The sequence below is a fragment of the Saccopteryx leptura genome, chromosome 6 (genome assembly GCF_036850995.1).
Source record: "Saccopteryx leptura isolate mSacLep1 chromosome 6, mSacLep1_pri_phased_curated, whole genome shotgun sequence".
Taxonomy (NCBI): domain Eukaryota; kingdom Metazoa; phylum Chordata; class Mammalia; order Chiroptera; family Emballonuridae; genus Saccopteryx; species Saccopteryx leptura.
The window spans coordinates 169,415,776-169,435,638 of NC_089508.1; the positions used below are offsets into that span (position 1 = coordinate 169,415,776).

At 41.6% G+C, this 19,863-nt stretch overlaps 1 protein-coding gene across 1 annotated transcript in view; it reads right to left on the reverse strand.

Moving 5' to 3' along the window:
- Positions 1 to 336: 336 nt before the first annotated feature.
- Positions 337 to 19,863, reverse strand: part of JAKMIP2 (janus kinase and microtubule interacting protein 2) — a 164,716-nt gene continuing 145,189 nt past the window's right edge. The window contains exons 20-22 of the mRNA XM_066342022.1: positions 15,543 to 15,608; positions 11,676 to 11,746; positions 337 to 3,385 (exon numbers count right to left, since the gene is read on the reverse strand). Of these exons, the coding sequence (XP_066198119.1) occupies positions 11,696 to 11,746; positions 15,543 to 15,608 (117 nt within the window). The 3' untranslated portion in view covers positions 337 to 3,385; positions 11,676 to 11,695. The remainder of the gene's footprint in view (positions 3,386 to 11,675; positions 11,747 to 15,542; positions 15,609 to 19,863) is intronic.

Sequence of the window (19,863 nt, forward strand, 5' to 3'; positions counted from 1 at the left end):
ATAGGTTAAAAGCAATCTTATACTTATTTTCAGCAAATTCTGGTGTTTCCAAAAATAAAACTTGGGTGGCATTAAAAAAAAAAAAGTAGACAATTTAGTCATACTTCCTAGTATTATAGCCAAAGATAGTCTTCCATGGTTCCCCCTTTTATCATAAAAAGTTACTGTCTTGAATAACTGTGCTAAATTTATTTTATCTGAAACTTTTAAAAAAATATTGTCCGTTATCTTTCTTTCCCAAGAGATAAGTCTTTTAAGAACAATTAAGCGAATGAACCCTGATGAACGCTGTTCTGATTGCTAACCCATTGGCCAAACAGGGCAGGCCAGTTAAGATGCAGAAATTAAGGACCAGAGTGGGAATTATCTGCTCTTTGTAAGAAATGGAGCCACAGTGAACCTCTCGATCATTCACAAGACACTCTACTATTGCTGATCATCATATACAAGGGCAGCATTCCTTTACATACGGCCCATTTCCATGGATCCACGAGCAACTGTCACTGACATTTACAATTTTGCTCATTTTTATTTATTTTTTATAATTGTGGAAATGGATAACAGAGAGATGAACCTATGAAGGTATTTGGCCTCATGCAATAATAAGTTCATTTTGAGGATCAGGAGTAACACTCGCTAAAAATATCACCCTTTAGCCAAAAATCTAGAGAAATTTGTTAATCTCCTTCAGCAACAAGGAAGAACTCCCTTCTTTTGCATTTGCTCTAAAGTTGCTTAGATGGTCCTCCTAGTTGTCATTGCTCTTGTATAATTTTTGGTGTGTGATGCAGTGGTTTTTAGCAGATAATGTATATGGTTAAACTACCCTATTTTTACAAATATTCCTCAACACTTACCATAGTCAGTGCTTGAATATAAAATTTAAACTGCGCATTTCTCAGTGGGGAAAGCAAGATGCAGAGAAAGCAAGCAGGTTTGCTGGAGGGGATGGCATATGAATTTGCTCAGATGGACCCTGGAATGGCAATGAAAAGCAATGAAAGGGCAAAGCTGAAGACATGGAAGAGTAACTTATCCTATTCCACGTGTTCTGAGATCTGAAAGGGTTGGGACATAGTATGGAGAGGCACCCTTTCTCACAATGCCTGCACAACAAATCTATTCATGTTTCATCTGGAGCCTACCCCACTGAACAATGAATCTAGCAGGATAGTTATTCTGTAAATTCCCAGTAGGACACATCACTGGACCTTCTCCCGAGAGGAAAGGGGTAATCAGATTAATTATGTGATGCTTTCAGTCCACTTGAAGCCTTAGTTTTAGGATTGGCCCTCCTATGATAAAGTGGAGTTTTTTGTATGATGGCACGCATACTCAATACAGAGAGCTAGGAGATCCTCATCACTGAAATGACACATTCTTCTATTCTTGTTCAATAGCGTGAGATGATCTATTTTCGAGAGGTTATTAGAGATCCTGGCTCTGGATCTCTCAATCTTTATTGCTAGTAATGTCCCAGGTAATTTGATGGGAGACCTTCAGTGCTGCAGTACTTAGATTCAACCCGACTGAAGCACTATTGTATTATTACACAGGGGACTCTTTCTCAACAACACGAGAAAAGTCAAAAAATACAGCAGTCGTAATAATTACAAAGCACTTTGTGCTACTTGAAGCACCTCTTATTCCAGAATTGCAAAAAAAGAAATTACATGAAAAAGCATTTTAACCTCATTTTGCAGATGAGGAAACTGAGGCACAGAGAGGTTAAGTGACTGGGCCAAAGATACCTGTGTCAGCAGTAAATAGAAAAACAAAATGAGGACCCCAGCATTCTAGCTTTTCTTGTCCGTTCCCCAGTTGTGCTGGCTTTGAAAACGCCAGTGTTAACACTGAAGACTAAGGTACTGAACCCACGTGTGGGAGGATTTGGGTAGCATCTCATAGGAAGAGTTTCTGGCTCCCTACACACAGTCAGTCTCTATGTATGGGAATTCTAGCCCTGTAAATAAAACTTTGACAATTTGAAAAATTGAGGCTCTTTTGTTATCTACAGTAAAATGAGGTGCAAAATTAGCTCTTCAGGAATATTTATTTGTTCTCAAACCTGAATCCAAGACTCAGTATTACATAACTTAGGAAAAGTACCAGTCTTTTCATTGTCTCTGGTAGAAAACAACCTCACCAGTAACATACTGTTACTTCTATATAAAAAAGTAGAGCTATCTTGTCGCTGTCATCTTTCAGGGGAAAAAAATGTTATCAGTTTAAATGACAAGAAACCCAAGTGCTCTAGACGTATCTGGACATTATTTAAAAATAATCACAATTTAGTTTAATATTCACATCTCTGTGGCAAACGTAACAGTTGGTAGATGTTTACGTATCGCCTCTGTGGTGTTTTTACTTAAATCATATGACAATTGCAGGCAATTTTAAGCAGCCATTTGAAAACCAGTGTTTTGGAAACTGCAAATTCAGAGATGCTCGCTGGCCCATGTTCCCTATAGATGTTGGTATTGTTAATAGAACTAAGTCATGGAGCCTGTGATTTGGAGCATCATCTTCTTCACTTGCAGTATGAACGAGATCAGTCTCTTGATTGTGGAGCAACACAGGATGTGACAGAAGGTCAAGGAAGCATCGGGTCTGCTTTTATTTCTTAAATTACATTCGCTGGGTCCCTTCACCGTGGTTGCCAGTGTTGCCGGGGTCACTGTGATCCACTTCTCACCTGTCATCTGTGGAATGCACTCCACCCGCTCCACCTTTGGCAGAAAGACGAACCAGAGAGCGCTTTTCTTCCCGTTCCCATTGTAGATGTCTCTGTTCCTGAGTTTGAAACAATAATAAAGACAGAAAAGCGAATCCCTGTAGTAAGAAACCAGACTTTTCAAATGAAACATTTTATTGTAAATAGCTCCTCATAGGTATTCCTCGTGCTTCATCCCCACCCACCCTTGGTTTTTTTGTTTTGATTTTTTTAAAACGATGTTTATTTCGGACTAGTGTTTCCATGGGGTGTGGTGTTACATTAAAATGACTCCCCCTGCACAGCAGGGGTAGAATGTTTCTTTGTAACTTTGGTTCCATGCCCAAGACAGGTCTTTGCTTGATCTGCTGAAACTGTTTTCATTGCTGATTTTTTTTTCCTTTACACAATTTATGTTTATAGTTCTTTCTTCTGGTTTGACATATACATGTTTCATTAAATGCAGCATATATTGTAGATTTTCAACAGGGTCATGTAGGAACTGTCAAGTAAGAAACCTTGAATAATGGCTTTAAAATACACAGCTGTAGTCCTGGCTACAGGGTAGTTCTTAGCTTTTGATTTCTCTCTCACTGCTGTAAACATTTCTGCCATCTTTGAAGGTTTGGAAGCATTTGTCTTTCTGGGGTCTTATCCATGTTTTCGGTCACTCTGTAAAACAGAGGAAATATTTAATTACCATTTCTGTTAATAGTTTAAACAGAGAAAGAAAACAAAATACTTTTAAATAAAAAAAATACTTATTCTTTACCACCTCTTTGAGTTGAACGATCTTCTGCAAGTTACATAAAAAAGTTTTAGATGAGAAAATAGAAGTGTCTACTTCAAGGATTATTGTATTATCACACATCTAAAGCAATGGACAGTTCTTGCCTCATTGTAAGTGGCCTGAATATTACATATCATCATTATTGCCTTTTCTTCTGGGGCCTTCTAAGGTCTTTAAAAACTCAAATGAACCATCATGCCCCCACATATTAAGATATCATTTTAAAAGCAGATCTGTCTATGCCTTTCAGTGACTTACTTTTATGTCACATTTCCTCCCCATTAATTGTATCCAAAGGCAGGTGGCCCACACCCGAAGGTCCTGGCCTGAGGACTCCCTGTGAAATCTGTCACACAGTTTTCCTGGTTGATCTGAGAAACGTCCTTGAAAAGGTACTTCCCTGGGCCGTGCCGGTCAGGACTCCTAGCCTTGCTCCTCTTTAAATCATGGGTCTGTGTTTCACTTGGGTAGAAGTTTAGGACATAATGTTCTCTTCGAAGAAAAGCTGAAAATGGCACAGAGGATGTGCTATCATGTGCTACTTAAGGTCATGAGCTTCCTAGTCTGAGCAAATGTAGATGGAGAAAATGGGATTTCCATTTTCTCACTGTATGTCCAAGGCCAAGTCACTTAACTTCTCTAATCCTTAACTTCCCCACCTATATAATAAAAATACTAATTCTGTAGAAGATTTTACTGGTGCCCCAGGAAGGGTGACCAAGGTCCAAAGTGATGGAGAAGGTGGACTTCTAGCCCACCATACAGAGGCAAATAAAAGCAGCAAAGAACTTCCCACCACAAGTGCAAAGCCAGAAATATTTGGAATTCATGTTTGCAGAGCCCGTCTATTGGCGCCAAAGCCTTCACTAGAATGGGATGTGAGAGAGCTGGAGTCCCAGAGAACGGTGGTGAGGAAGTGCAGTGGCCAGGACGAGAGCCCACTGTGGGATGGGGGGGTACCAAAAAGCATAATTAGAGATCGGTGGGACTTGTGCAAAGGACACTCGCACGCACAGGGCAACGCTCATCTTGCTTTGTCTATCCATGCAGAGGACTGGAGGGAGAGGGCGGGCAGGGACAGGGGTGGTGGCTTCCTTCCCAGCCAGAAGCTGTGGCTGGTGCCACCAATGATGGAATCCAGAGTGGCAGTGGAAGAGCTTGGGATTCCATCAATCAGGGGACAGTGCAGCGAGCACGCCCTGCACAGCTTCTGAGCAACTCATACAGATGTCCCCCAAATGGTCAGTCCACTGTCATTTCTCTCCAAACATTGAGACGTGGTCAGTAATATCCAGAGGACCAGCATCAACCACCAGGGAGAGGGCCACACCCCTGCCCTCGGACTTGAGAGGCACCTACCCTTCCCCTCTTCCTCTTCCCAGCCTTCCAGCAGAACTGAGCCTCAAAGGGGCAAGGGAAAGAGGCCGCCTACGGGACCATGAACTTCCTCGTCCACAGGGAAAAAGGAAGCAACGAGATTAAATTGAGTCTGAGACAGCATTGTTAAACGGAGCTAGACTTCTAAAAACCGAAACTGACTAAAAATGTTGGGAGCCAACCTCAGAATTAACTAAAGGATCAGAAAGGGAAATAAGACAGAACCTGAGCTTAAGCTATGCTTTGAGAAAAATAGTTCATATTTACATCCCACTAGGATGAGAGCCCTAAACAACTAGTTACAACTATAATAGTCCCATCTTCTCTGGCAAATAAGAAAACTGATCTGAATACATTTAAAGGACACTTTAAGGTCAGTGTGAGTGTGTATGTGTATATGTGTGTGTATTAAAAATTAACATGTAAATACAAAAGTCTATTACTTGCAAATGTTCAACTTACAGTCTCTTGGCAAGAAATCCTCAATTCTGTTTCAAAGCACATATATATAATTTCTGTCTTTCGTGCTTGTCATAAAAGCCCATTTGAGTAAAGCTATGTTGGTTTTAAAAACCAAAGGGGCTTAAAAGGCAGTCTCCAAAAATGAAAAATGTTGAATTTCTGTAAGTTGAGTATCTGTAAAATTGAGTATGGTTTCTGCAGCCAAGCCAGATTTACTCAAGTTGGCACTCTGAACAACCGCGGTGTTAATCAACAGGTCACCACAGATGACCTATAATTTTCAATGAGGTAAATAAAGGTCAGCACACTATAACTAAAACAGTACAGACTACAAATTCATGTTTGATTTAGAAGGCCCTTCTGGATATTACAGAACCTCAGAGATTCTTTTGAATGGGTTGCTCAACAGCACTGTGCTTTAGTTTCCTCCTTCAAACAGGGATGCAGCTGTCCTGAGAACTGACTACACGGTCAACAGATGCAGTGACGTCACGGCTGACCTGTGACTCTGCTATCTAGGTACCAACCACCATGAACTATGCCTGGTTCATAGAAGACACTTAGCAGATATTTGTTGAGATCAACTAAAAGGCTACTTATGTTCACTATTCTTTAGGGTTTGCTAACTGCTAGAAGTTTCTTAAGGTCTTTTATGGACAAAAATTGAGACGTATATTGATTAACAACTGTAGCTTAGTCCTATTCTCCAGTTACCACAAATAACCAAACACCATGCACAGCAGCTCCTCGCTCTTGCTGCTCCCCATGTCTCTGCGATGGACACCACCACCCAACCAGTTATACCATCCAGAACCCTCAGGGTCATTCCTGACACCTTTCATATGATGTATCAACAGCAATAAACGGTAGCTGTTGTTACTACCTCCATTTTTCAGGTGAGGAAACTGACACTGAGGATTCTTAGGTACATAATTGATCTATGAGAATCCTAGCCAGGAGGACAGATAATAGTAAATAAAACTTAACTGAAGCCCGAGGATCAGGTGAGGCTTCCCTGAGTCCCTGGTTTTATGCTGTGACAGCAAGGACCAGTGGGTAATGACTAGCAGATGGCGGTGAGGGCAATGTGGTGCAGGGAGTCGGAGGCACATCTCGGAAGGCACGATCCAGGAGGAAAGGCTTGGTGTGTCCTAGCAACCTGGCTTTCAGTGAGGCTTTCCATGTGTCAGGTGCCACTGTTTGCTTTGCATATATAATATCAACCCTCAGAAAAATAGTAAATGTCATTATTGGCTATTTTTATGAATAAGAAATTAATAATGTGGAGAGGTATGACAGTATCAATTTTGTAGGGTTGCTGTAAGTATTAAATAAAATAATGGGTAGGAAATGTACTTTTTCAGTTGCAAAGCAGGATGTCCTCTTCCTCTTATCATCACTAGCCTTAATAAAGTATTTCTTGGTTGACAGCTAAGGGCAAGGCATTGTCTAGGTCCCTGGGACACAGGCATGATGGAAACAAGTATGGTCCCTGCCTTGATGAACCTTACATAGAATGAGGGAGAGAGGAATTCGTTCATTATTTTAAAAAGATTTTATTTATTCATTTTAGAGAGGAGAGAGTGACAGAGAGAAAGAGAGAGGGGAGGAGGAGGAGCAGGTGGCATCAACTCCCATATGTGCCTTGACCAGGCGTGCCCAGGGTTTCGAACTGGCCCTCAGCGTTTCCAGGTCAACGCTTTATCCACTGCGCCGCCACAGGTCAGGCAAGAGGAATTCATTTAAAAAATCCAACCAAATGCACATAACATCTGGCCGAGAGTGAAATCAAGGAAGACTTTCCCGCAGGAGTCACAGGTGAAGAGAGATCAGAAGGATGAGTGAGTAGGTGTTCACTAAAGAAAGCAGGAGGGAAAGTGTCCTGTGCACAGAACAGCATGGCGAAGCCCTGTGCTGGCGGGGGGGGGGGGGGGGGGGGGGGGGAGGAGTGGAGTGGGGCTCCTCGAGGAGCTTGGAACGCGGAAGGCCTGGTGGGGGGTCTGCAGTTAGACCATCCAGGGCTTTGTTGGCCCCATTAAGGAACCAGGCAGGATATGACCCTAATCGTGATGCTTTCCTGGGAAGAAGGCAAATGTGTTTCCTAAAACTCACTCGGGCTGCTGTGTGCAGAATGAGTAACAAGAGGAGTGTCCAGAGGAGAAGCCCTGAGCCCAGTTATCAGGTATCCCCACTACAGAATTGGGGAGAATGTTTGTTTGTGGATTCTTCCCTTTGTTCCCTCAGTCTTTAAGTTACTCTCCCAATGCCTAGTGAAGAACAGATCGGATAGTCATCTTGGTATTGCATTTACTGTGCTATCCGGGGCTCTGATTTAACATGTCACAAACCTACTTTTACATTCATTTACCCAGCTTTCTATTCATTTATTCATCTGCCCTTCCGTCTACCTTTCAATGTAAAATGTATCCAGCATATAGTGCATGTGAGACACTGGTGCAGACATGGAAGACAGAACGGTGAACACAGCATAAACCCTCCTCTATGCTTTAGTAATAGTCTAATGTCTGAGACAGGGAAACAACTTTAATATGAATAGATAAAGGCTAATGGGTATATTTACATAAAGGAGGGACTGATTAACTGGTAAAACAAATGATTCAACTTATAGACTTCTTTTAACCAACATAAAAGAATAAGGAGCAAAATTTTCCTATTCTCAATGCAAACATAGTAGGGATTGGTCATAATGCCAACTACAGGCAGTGGTGGAAAAAGGGACTGGTAAAATATAAATGCAAAAAGAAATAAACTTTTGCATATTTTAATGGAGAATTTGTAACTCATCAAATGTGGCTGTTTTTATAATAAAGTATTTTTTAAGTTTTTAAAAATCATAATCATAATATGGTATTATGTGCTTTTCGCCATGCTTTATGTTACTAGGCAAGAAGTGAAAATACTGGGCTACTGAGATCAAGAATCTGTGGTTGCCACTAGAGAAGTATCATTAACAATGAACAAGACTATAGTACAGGAAAATAAGCCAATAATGCTGTAAGAACTATGTATGGTGCCAGGTGGGTGCTGGAAATATCAGGGGGAACACTATGTAAAGTATATGATTGTCTAACCGCTGTGCTGTACACCGGAAACCAATACAAAAGAATACTGAGTGGAAACTGTCATTGAAAATAATTTTTAAATTTAAAAAAAAAACTAGACTAAAATACGTGGATAAAGACTCATGGTCACCTCTTCCCTGTCTGGTCTTCCCGGCTTCATATCAAAGCCAGTACTGTTATGGTCTTCACTGGTCTGTTTCTCTTCAGAAGAGGAGGATTTTCAGTGGGTCATTGTAACCAGGATGTAACAAGTAACCTGGTGACAGCTAGTTTTGTACCCCTTTCTTCTCTCCTCTCCTTCGTCTCCCAGTATAACTAATGTGGAAAAACACGATCGGCACACTACTGACTTGGAATAAATCTACAGAGTGCATGGGAAGGTGCTATCTCCCGAAACCACAGGGGTTCCCCTGCTTGAGGCTGAAGGCCCAGCATGTTCCCTGGGCCTGAATTATTTAGGTAGCAACCACGGAGAGCAGGGAGGGTGCCTTCTTGGAAGCCATCAGCAGCTTTTAGAGCATCCCTGACAAAAATGACTTTGGTAATTGCTAAAAGAAAATAAGCATGAGCCCTTCCATTTTAAAGAGGGCATCTTTATGTATAATTTAGTCTTGGGTTTAAGAGCAGAATATACATTATTAATGTAGTAGGAACATATTTTTACGATTATTCACAGCATGCCAAGTCTTTTTCTTCCTTGCGTCTTCCAGGAATGTCTTATTCCGTTGTATTATTTAAATCCAGATTAACTCCCCCAAAAAAAGAGATGAAAAGGCAGCTATTTATTTGGGTTTAGAGGGTAAACCACTTGGCAATACTAGAGGTTACAATTTTAAACTTAGACATTTGCAGAATCAGTAAATGTGATAGCTTTTTCTTTTAAAAAAAATAAAAATAGCTAAGAGTTGCTGACTACTGAATTATGTGCCAGGCAAAAAGGCTTCTATGTTCATATTCTCATTTAATTCTTTTAACATAACACCATCCTGCAGGTAATATTATAACTACTTTCTGGTTATAATCTCGGGTAGATTAAATGTCTACTATGGTATAGCTTTTAAATGGTAGATTCAAACTTAGCGGTCTATTTCACTTCAACACGGTACACTCTCAAGTTTAGAGTTTAAACTGCTCAGCCATTTTCCTGTACGTATTTTAAACCACCCAGATCCACTGTCACATGGATTGGCTACATAATTATTAATAATGCTTTTTATTCAACAGACAATTGCTAAGTGTCGGTTGGATGCCACACTCTGGAGGAAAAGCAAACCAAATCTCGTACATCCCTCAAGCAATTATGAAAATATAAAAAAAGGTGTCGAGATGAGGACATTGTCATTTCCAAACCTAGTAATTAAGGAGTCCTACACACATGGAGGAGGACACCTCTGGTTGCTGATACATAGAAACATAAATGATTCTCAAAACGAGAGAGAGATGCCCTCTTCCATTTGTGAGGCAGTCTGGTGGTTACAAGCGGACTCTGGAGTGAGGCTGTCTGGGTCACCAGTCCTCGTCCTAAACACTGTAGCTGTGTGGTCTTGGACAAGTCACATGCTACAGTTCCTCCAACTTAAAAAAGAAAGCAATAAAAGCAATGCCTACTTTATAGGGAGTTTTGTGAGGTTTCATGTACCTGTCGCTTTAAAATAGCACCTGACACATGTGCGAGCCACTACTGATGTTAACGCTCCACCCCACTCATTTTCTAGCCAGTATTTACTTATGAAGTTGGACTCTTCTTCCCTAAACCAACACGTAGTACTTGTGCCTCATGAACTTTATTTGCTGATTTACTTATTGTACTTTGTGAGGTAGGCTGTCTGTTTTCTGATGCTCTGACCATTGTGATTCTTTCTTAGAGAATCTCCTCCTATTTTTCTTAAGACAGTCTCATTCAGTTAAGAGACTCTGCCCTCTTCTTCCTGTGCTGCAAGGCTACCACCCTTCACGTCAGACCAAGGGTATCTGTCGGTCTGAAAAGGAAATATTTTGGAAGGAATAAAGCCAGAGATTTGACTATATGAAGACATAACCTTCTGGGTATATCTGCTCAACTCCTTCCTTGTGCTGAAGCCCTTCTGCTTGTGTGTTCCGACTGCAGGTAACACGGCTGATCCCCACGGAGAGAGAGGGTGTCTCTCTTCCCCTTTTCAACCAGCTAGAGAAAACGTGAAATCACATGAGATCCAGGAAAGATCCTTGAGTATTATTGTAACTGAATAGGACAACCAAAGTTGATACAGACTGTGACAAATGGAGTTAGAATAGCAGTTAGCATGTTCTCATTTTTATATAATGGTATTGAGATTCGTGGTTTCCACACCCAGGTGGGCATCAGAATCACCTGCAATGCTTGTTAAAAGTATAGACAAATCCTTGCTCTTTCTCTCTCACACCATATTCATGGACAATAATCTGCTTTGTTAAGTAAAAGGAAGGCCATGGAATCTTTATTTATTTATTTTATTTTATTTTATTTTTAATTTTATTTATTGATTTTTTTTAGAGAGAGGGAAGAGAGAGAGAGAAGGGGAAGGAGCAGGAAGCATCAACTCCCATATGTGCCTTGACCAGGCAAGCCCAAGGTTTCGAACCAGCAACTTCAGTGTTCCAGGTCTATGCTTTATCCCACTGCGCCACCACAGGTCAGGCAAGGAATCTTTATTTTTAATAGCACTGGAAATCATTGTCCAAGATTATTTATTAGTGTATTCATGAGGCATGAACTTAATTTAGCCATAAGACTCCTTCTTTCCCCCTAAATTGACATAGACAATTATCTTATTTGAAAACCCAAGATTGGTTTCACTTTCTTGTTTTTCTGAGTTCTGTCTGATGAAGAGAGATAAGGAGAAAGGGTTAAAAAAATCAGTCATTATTCACTTATTAAGGTTCACAGAAACCAGAATTTTCAAGCTGGAAAAGATACTAGAAATCTTTTTATTTTGCAGACATAGAAGCAACTCTCTGTGTGTAATAATTACAATGAGATTACTGAGATTCACAGACATTGTGACTTCCCTCAAAAAACTGTTAACTAGAAAAAAAATTCTTGATTCTCATTATCCGTCACAGTTGCTTTATTTCTCCAATAAATACTCAAACGGATCCATTTTCCATTTTATGGCATTTAAACGCATCAAATGAAGTGCATTTTTTTAAAAACATGGTAATAACTACATGTATCATCCTTCTCATCAAATTCCTATCAGAACCACATTTTGAGAATTAAATGTAATCTTACCTTTAAGAGGCACCTTGACATCAAGGCCATAGAATAAAGGCAAGAGAGAAGAACAAGAATAGAAACAGAAACTGCAGAAGAAAAAGAAGAAGATTATGTAAATCTGAATTTCTGTAGTGCCATTCAGGTAGTACAAAACGTCAGCTTTCCCACATTGCTTGTCTGAACACTTCTCACATAACACCAACTACCTTTTGTTTAAAAAAACAACAACAGAAAACATACCTTTTATTTGTCTACTGGCAAAGCAATGTGATGGATAATTAACTGGAGTTCAATTAACATTAACTCATACATTTTAGAATTCCAAGGGGGGTCTTACAATAATTAGTGTAAGCCCCTAATTTTATAAATGAGAAAAATGAGCACAGAACGGTTAATCAATAGACTAATTTCATGGCACAGTGAAGTTCCGACCTCCTGAGTCCTACACTGTGTTACGTTACTGCCTCCCTTTTTAATGTGTGGGAGGTTATTTCAAAAACACAGAATATGATCAAAGCATACACTTAATCACTCAGCGTTGTCATTGTTTGGTTAATGTGTTGTTAGGTTTTAGGACTAAGGCACAGCAGGAAGAATATTATCGTATAGGGAAAACATATGACACATTATCCACAGGGGGATACCCCAGAGAGGGAAATGGGATACTATCAGTAATTACACCAGGGCAACAGGCATAAACTGGGTCCGTCCTGTGCAAGTGAGTTTGTGTGGGCATCCTACGGGTGTGAAATATGCTTAGACATCGGTGGACCCCTCAGATAATGAATATACAGTCTAGCCTTACATGACTTACAGAAGTTAAAGGAAGTCTGATTTGTTTCTCTTCACCAAGAATCTTCACTAGAGAAGCAGACACTTGTGCAGCATTAGCATATGACCAACTCTCTACTAATTATCAAAGGTCACGGGTCAGGTCCGGTTTTTCAAACACCGATTTCTTCGGTGACTTACTCTTACAGAGTCAGGAAGTCTTTTGCCCTGTTATCACTCCACAGGAGCATTCTGCTGCACACAGCCTCCTGGATGGCATGTCTGCATTCTCATATTGGGCATGTCATTTGCATATTTTGCTTAATGCCATTGCTTATAAGGCTCTTGCTTCACTATGGCCAAAGTGTATGGACAAGTTATAAATATGGTGCAAAGAGCCATGCATTGGTGACTATCCTATGAGTCTAAAATGCAGGAATTGTCCTTTCTATTCCATTCCTTGAAGATGGAGAGGGACATGGTGGCACCTGTAGCAGGAGAGGATGGAGGAGAGGAATGGAAGGCCACCACTATTCCCAGGAGAAGGTTCAATATCAGCACTGCCTCTCCGGGCATGAATCCGGAGATGCCCAACACTCCTGATTCTCAGTCCATGCAGTGTGGTGGGCAGACCTCTAGTCCTGATTTGCCCTGGATTGATCATACAATCCTGGCCAAGCTGTTTCATCTCTGAGCCATTGTTTTATTATCTGTATAACAGGGGCTCATAATGTCCACTGTGTCTGAATCACAGAGTAACTATGAGATGCCAATGAGATGATGGTTGTGCTCTAGACATGGTCAAATGCTGCACATTTGGGGGAATTTTGTTATATTTGTTATCACCTGGTTTTTATTAACTGTGTGCGTGGGAATTAGGAAAAAAAAGAAATATTTTTGTACCCTGAGAGGGTGTTCAAGTATCCCAAAGGAAAGAATGAAGACTGTCTCTGAAAAAAGTGATCTTGAGCCTTTTTTTTACTAGGTTTGGAGACTAGCAGAATCAAGATCAAGTGAATAGAAGACTAGCAGGTGCTCCTCTCTCCTTCAAATCTCTAATCGAAAACTGGATTGTTTCTGAAGTGGCTTAACTTATTCCTATATGTGGAACACTCTGCCTTGATAGCTAAAGAATCCTTTTTTTTTTTTTTCGTTAAGTACATTATCTCATTATCATAAATGTTCAGAAAGGTCAGACCTACGAAATGAAAAGTTCACCCGGCATTCTGAACTAAATATGATCTTAATCCCACTCCTCCCCATGTTTCCATGGGGTTTCTTAAGAGAATGGCAAGGGTGGTGACATTAGTGACTATAAAAATACCCCTCTGTTTGTTTGTTTTCCTCAGGTGAGTGGGACTGAATTGGATTAATGTTTCCCCGGCTCAACTGTCCTAACCGTGACTTTGTGCTTGAGCCAGACCCAGCGCCATGTCAGGACTAGCAGAGAGAATGACCAGAGCCAAGAAATCGCCACTCAAAAATGGGGAAAATAGGAGGCAGTGGGGGTCCTCTGACAACCAGGGAAGTCGCTGACATCCCTGCCTTCTCTGGGTCTCCCTGCCAAACACCTGAGAAATTAGACAAAGTCCTAGTTTAACTTTGCCTCATCCAAGCCTGCAGAACTCAACAGCACACTTCTGAAATGAGGACAATTCAAATGTAAAATTCTGCTGAAGTATACTTTATGCTTGAAGATTTTAAAAATTATACTTTTAAATCTGATTTACACTTTTTTTAGTGTTTTCTAATATATATATTCACATTAATGACCTAATCCAGTGGTCCCCAACCTTTTTTGGGCCACGGACCGGTTTAATGTCAGAAAATATTTTCACGGACCGGCCTTTAGGGTGGGACGGATAAATGTATCACATGACCCAGACAAGCGTCAAGAGTAAGTCTTAGACGGATGTAACAGAGGGAATCTGGTCATTTTTTAAAAATAAAACATCATTCAGACTTAAATATAAATAAAACGGAAATAATTTAAGTTATTTATTCTTTCTCTGCGGACCAGTATCAAGTGGCCCACGGACTGGTACCGGTCTGCGGCCCGGGGGTTGGGGACCACTGACCTAATCTGTTGCCCGTGGAGAGGAAGTGAAGGCAAGTGTTATCGTTCCTATTTCACAGGCATGGCTTAGACTTGGGGGGTCAAATAAGTGCCCGAAGGCCCGGCCTACACAAGAATCCAGGTGGCTGACGGTCTGGTAACGGCCCCTACCTGCTCCACCTGATCTCACAGGTGTGAACAACTACCGGAAGAGCAATCTGGGAGGAACCAAATTCTAACCATCGTCTCAGAAATGGCAGGTGGTTAGCTGTTTTCTCCTGGGCTATGGACTATACTGCAAAACCACCATATTATTCTGCAACACAGGGATCAGACGGCTATTTCCCACCCATCAGACGGGAACTCCAGGGAAACCCCTTGCAGTCCTCCTCAGCAGGGTGCCCCTGGCATGGCGGGCAGGATAATGTCTTGTCATGCAAGACTGGACCTCACTGTCGCTTGACCAGCCCCCCACCACCACCACACAGGCACCTGCAAATGTCCTCTTCAAGAACTACCAAGCTGTATCCCCGAAAGGGTTGGCTCACTTAGAATAAGCAGTGACTCCTTCAGATCATTGGGGAAAAGGACGTGAGAAAGTGGTATGAGGGCATAATGATCACATGCTGACCTAAATTTCTGAATTTATTATTGAAGTAAAGCTGCAATATCAGGAATAAGGTTTTTTTTACAAATAATAATGGGATTTTTTTAAAAAGATGCTAAAATATTTTAAAAAGAAAACAAGGTAGGATAACAAAACTCAAAAGAAACTTTTGAAAAGGAAATAAAAAGGAAGAAGAGGAAACTGAGGAAGGAAAACACTCAGGAAAGAATGGGAGTAACACAGAGACAACAATGTCAAGGCTGGGTTCCTGAGGGCAGAGCCTCTGCGGGAAATCCCAGTGCCTGCCTGAAGGTGGCGTCTACATCCACTGCACCTGCCTAAGCAAAGTTCACAGCAATTGCGTAGAAAGAACACGCTTAGTGCGTGAAAGGGATATTGATGTCTGATGAAAAGTAACACTACAATAGAGGGTAAACTTAACACGTACCTTTTCTTCTAAGTCCTTTATCTGTCTTTTCTGGATGTCTGTTTTATCTTCCAAGTCACGAATTCTCTGAGAAAAGAAGGAAAAGGGAAGGCATTAGTGGGCATTGTGTTGAAGGAAAAGATTGTTCACCAAACTAAAACAGTCATCGCTCTATAAAAACATTCCCGTTAGTGCTAGCAGCTGGAATCATTACATGTATGTTTTTCTATATCCATCATTGCATTTTCCAAATTACCTGTACTAGTGGTGGCAAATCACTGTCATTGATCATTTAAAAATATGAGCTAACCCTCTCTACTGGGTCTGTCCCTGCAGACCCCTTCCCTGTGAGAGAGATACAGTCCCCATCCTATTGCCCTGCTTGACCATGTGACCAGTTTTAGCCAATGGGATGTGACCTGTGGGAATGCCATATCCTTGTAAAGACACTAGAGTGAATCAGCACTAGTGAGCAAGAAACAAATGTCCCCATGTCAATTAAGATTTTTGGTTGTTACCACACTAAAAAAAATGACTAAAGTGATTAATACAAATGTAAACAAGCCCATTGCTTTTGTTTCGTTTTTTCTTTTTTTCCAAGTGAGGGGAGGGAAGACAGACAGATTCCCTCATGAGCCTTGACTGGGATCCACCTGGCAACTCCTATGTGGGGCCAATGCTCTGCCCATCTGGGGCCATGCTCACAACCGAGCTATTTTTAGCACCTGAGGCAGAGGCTCCACAAAGCCACCCTCAGCACCCAGTGCTGATGAACTCAAACCAATAGAGCCACGGCTGTGGGAGTGGAAGAGAGAGAGAGAGAGAAAAGGGGGAGGGGAGGGGTGGAGAAGCAGATGGTCACTTCTCCTGTGTGTCCTGATCAGGAATCGAACCCAGGACATGCACAAGCTGGGCCACTGAGCTAACTGGCTTGGCTAAGGGCCAAGCCCAGGCCTATTGTTTTCTGCTAAACTTTCTTTTCTACCCTATTTTAACTGTTTCAGAGTGAAATTTCTTCACAATATGTGTTTTGTGAAGTTCTGATTGGCAAGTTCTGATAAAACAAAGTAGAGATTACACTCCATAAAAATTTCAAGGAAGGAACAGATAAATCAGGAAACAAAAGTAACACAAGTAATCCTAAAGACAAGCAGGTCCCAGGACCATTTTGAACTATCTGTCAATTATATCATAAAATTCCAGTCACTTAAATAGCACAGATTTGAAATCAACATTACACAGATAATTATTTGCAGGTGAAAAGTCTTCAGATTTCTACCTGACAATCTAAAGGCCTGTTATGTTCCGGGTGCAAGATTCCACAGCGGGCTTGTTATTTCACACCTCTTTTGGGAATAATTAGAAAATGGAGAACTGGAGTCTGAGAGGAAAACACTAGAAGCTGAATATGCTGATGATACAGAAACAGAGGTTTTTATAATGCAAGTGGAGAGAAAAAAAGGAAGCTAGAACAGAGCATACTTGAACTTGGGATCCTATTTCCCTTTCTCTAAAATAGTGGTTTCAGCTGGAGATGATTAGGACCCTCCCCCCAGCAGACATTTGGTAATGTCTGTACATTTTAAATGTTAGCTAGTTCATTTATTTTAAAGTATAGAATTCTGTGGTTTTAATGAATCTAGTTGTCCTGACATTTTTTAATCACGTGTGATCACTGGTCAGAATGGGGGTGGTCCTGTGTAACAAGCATCCAATGGGCAGAGGCCAGGGATGCTGCTAAGTACCCTACAGTAGTAGGACAGCTCCCCTACCATCAAGAATCATTAGTCCAAAATGTTAGCAGTGCAGCAATTGAGAAGTTCTGCATTAAAAAAATAAAAGGAACGGAAGTTTGTGTAGGGAGGATGGTGTGTTGTTTTGGTCAGAGAGATCAAGGCCAACCTTGAACTTAGAAGGGAACGGGATTGGGATGCTGATGGTGTGTGTACATATGTGTGTGATGCGTGTGCTTGTGTATATTTCCACAGTGCCGCTCAGGCTCCAAAATGACACAGCGAAGGAACAAAGTTGCTAGACGTTTCCACCTTGATGTGCACCTACTAGACATGGAGACGAGTTTATATCAATATGCTCAGGGACATGTGAGATGACAGATACTGTTCAACCATCAACTCTAAGCTTGCTGGCAACTCCTTACATGTTCAGCACTGTGCTGGGTGCCATGAAGAAGACAGATTAGGCATCAGTTACTGTATTCCCCCATGTATAAGATGCACCATTTTCCCCGAAAAATTTGGGGTCTAAAAACTGGGTGCGTTTTATACAGTGGTTGTGGCATTTCAAATGCATATACATGGAACTGAGGACGAGGCAATATATGAAGACAGTGATTCGTCATCAGACACAGATGAGGACAAAGCTAATGGATCGGAGTTTTGACAGTGATGAGTTGTATGAATTTTATGATGAATAAAACTCAAGTTCAATAACTTTATGTAATACATTTTTTTTTTCCAAATTTCGGGCCCCAAAATTAAGATGTGTCTTATACATGGGGAAATACAGTAGTTCCTGATCCTCAAAGGACTACCAGATCCAGATGGGGAGACAAAGCTGAAAACACAGGGAGAAAGAGATTAAGTAGAAGAAGTAATCAATGGCAAGACCTTGTATAACTTCATGGCCAACCTCCAACACCTTGTACAATGTTCAGCACAAAGAAGCTGCCTGTATGTATTTATTAAATGAGTTAGTTAAGCTCCATTGTGTGATGCATGATGTATAAATATTTATTTATCCTTCCTGTCCACTTGGCATCCAATCCAACTGGAAAGGCTGTCAGGTTGAAAACAGATATCTCTTCTCCACCTATTTTTTTTTTTCTTCTCTCTACTGCTACCAAGTATTCCAGGTCACTGCTGCCCCTCATCGGGACGGGTGTGACAGCTTCCTGCCGGCTCCTCCTGCTTCTAGTCCTGTCCAGTCCACATCCATCTGCAGCAGCCAGGGGGAACGGTAAAAATGGAAACGATCACGGAATTCCGAGTTTTAAGGAGGCGAGGAAGGGGAAGAGGGGAGTTAGCCGAGTTGTACTCAGAATAAAACCCAGACTCCTCCAGGCCCTAACGGTGCAGCCCTGTCTTACCTCTCCAACTCATCTCGTGTCAACCTCCCCTTGGCTCTGCATGCTCTTGCCATGCAGACCTTCTCTCTGTTCCCTGAATATTCCAAACACCCCCACAATAGGGACACAGCCCCTGATGTCCCTATCTTATGGGACACCTTGCCAAGTGTTTGGTTCCTTGGGTTTTAGATGTCTTCAGAGAGCCATGTCTAGCCAGCCTGTCTATAGGGGCCAATCCTACCCTCAAACTCATACACACACACACACTTTATAATTTCCTTCATAGCACGTATTGCCACTCTCTGAAATTGCCTCAATCATTGTTCATTGGTGTCACTGCTTTGTCCCCCTTCATCTGGAGGAAAGAGGAGAGCGGTGACCTTTATGTTTTATGTCTGCCATCATACTGCCAGCACCTGGCACAAGCAGGCAGGCCTCCAATAAATGGTTTTGAATGAGTGTTCCACTGGGCATGGAATGTCAATTTTTTTTTTCCAGTGGTATGTGGCCCATTATTTCCATCAGAAAGAACATCTGGAAGGAGGTGGATCTCAAACTTGGAAAGTCAGAACACCTGGACAAGAGCAGCAGACAGCAGAGGGCATTGCAGGGTGAGGACGCATGTAAACCAAGGCTCGTAGGTGGGAGACATGGCCCGAGTGGCTCTGGAAGAGTTCTGCACGAGGAAGAGAAAGGTATGCTCTGGAGATTCTTGCTAATGAAGGACCTGGAGAGACCTGCATTAACACTGGCCTCGACTGGAAACTGGGGTCAGGGAGGCTTTGAGGAAGCGTGTACCATGAAGGGAGGTGAGAGGAGCCTGTGGTGAGACCCACGACGGAGAGGCAGGTGAGAAGTCTTCCCCCCAACCAGGTTTCCACGGCATACTGCATAGGGCAGGGGTCCCCAAACATTTACACAGGGGGCCAGTTCACTGTCCCTCAGGCCGGACTATAAAAAAAACTATGAACAAATCCCTATGCACGCTGCACAAATCTTATTTTAATGTAAAAAAAAAACAAAATGGGAACAAATACAATATTTAAAATAAAGAACAAGTAAATTTAAATCAACAAACTGACCAGTATTTCAATGGAAACTATGGGCCTGCTTTTGGCTAATGAGATGGTCAATGTCCGGTTCCATATTTGTCACTGCTAGCTGTAACAAGTGATATGACACACTTCCGGAGCCGTGACACGTGCATCCCGCGTCACCAGAAGTAGTACTGTATATGAGCAATGCCGCGCTTTGCGG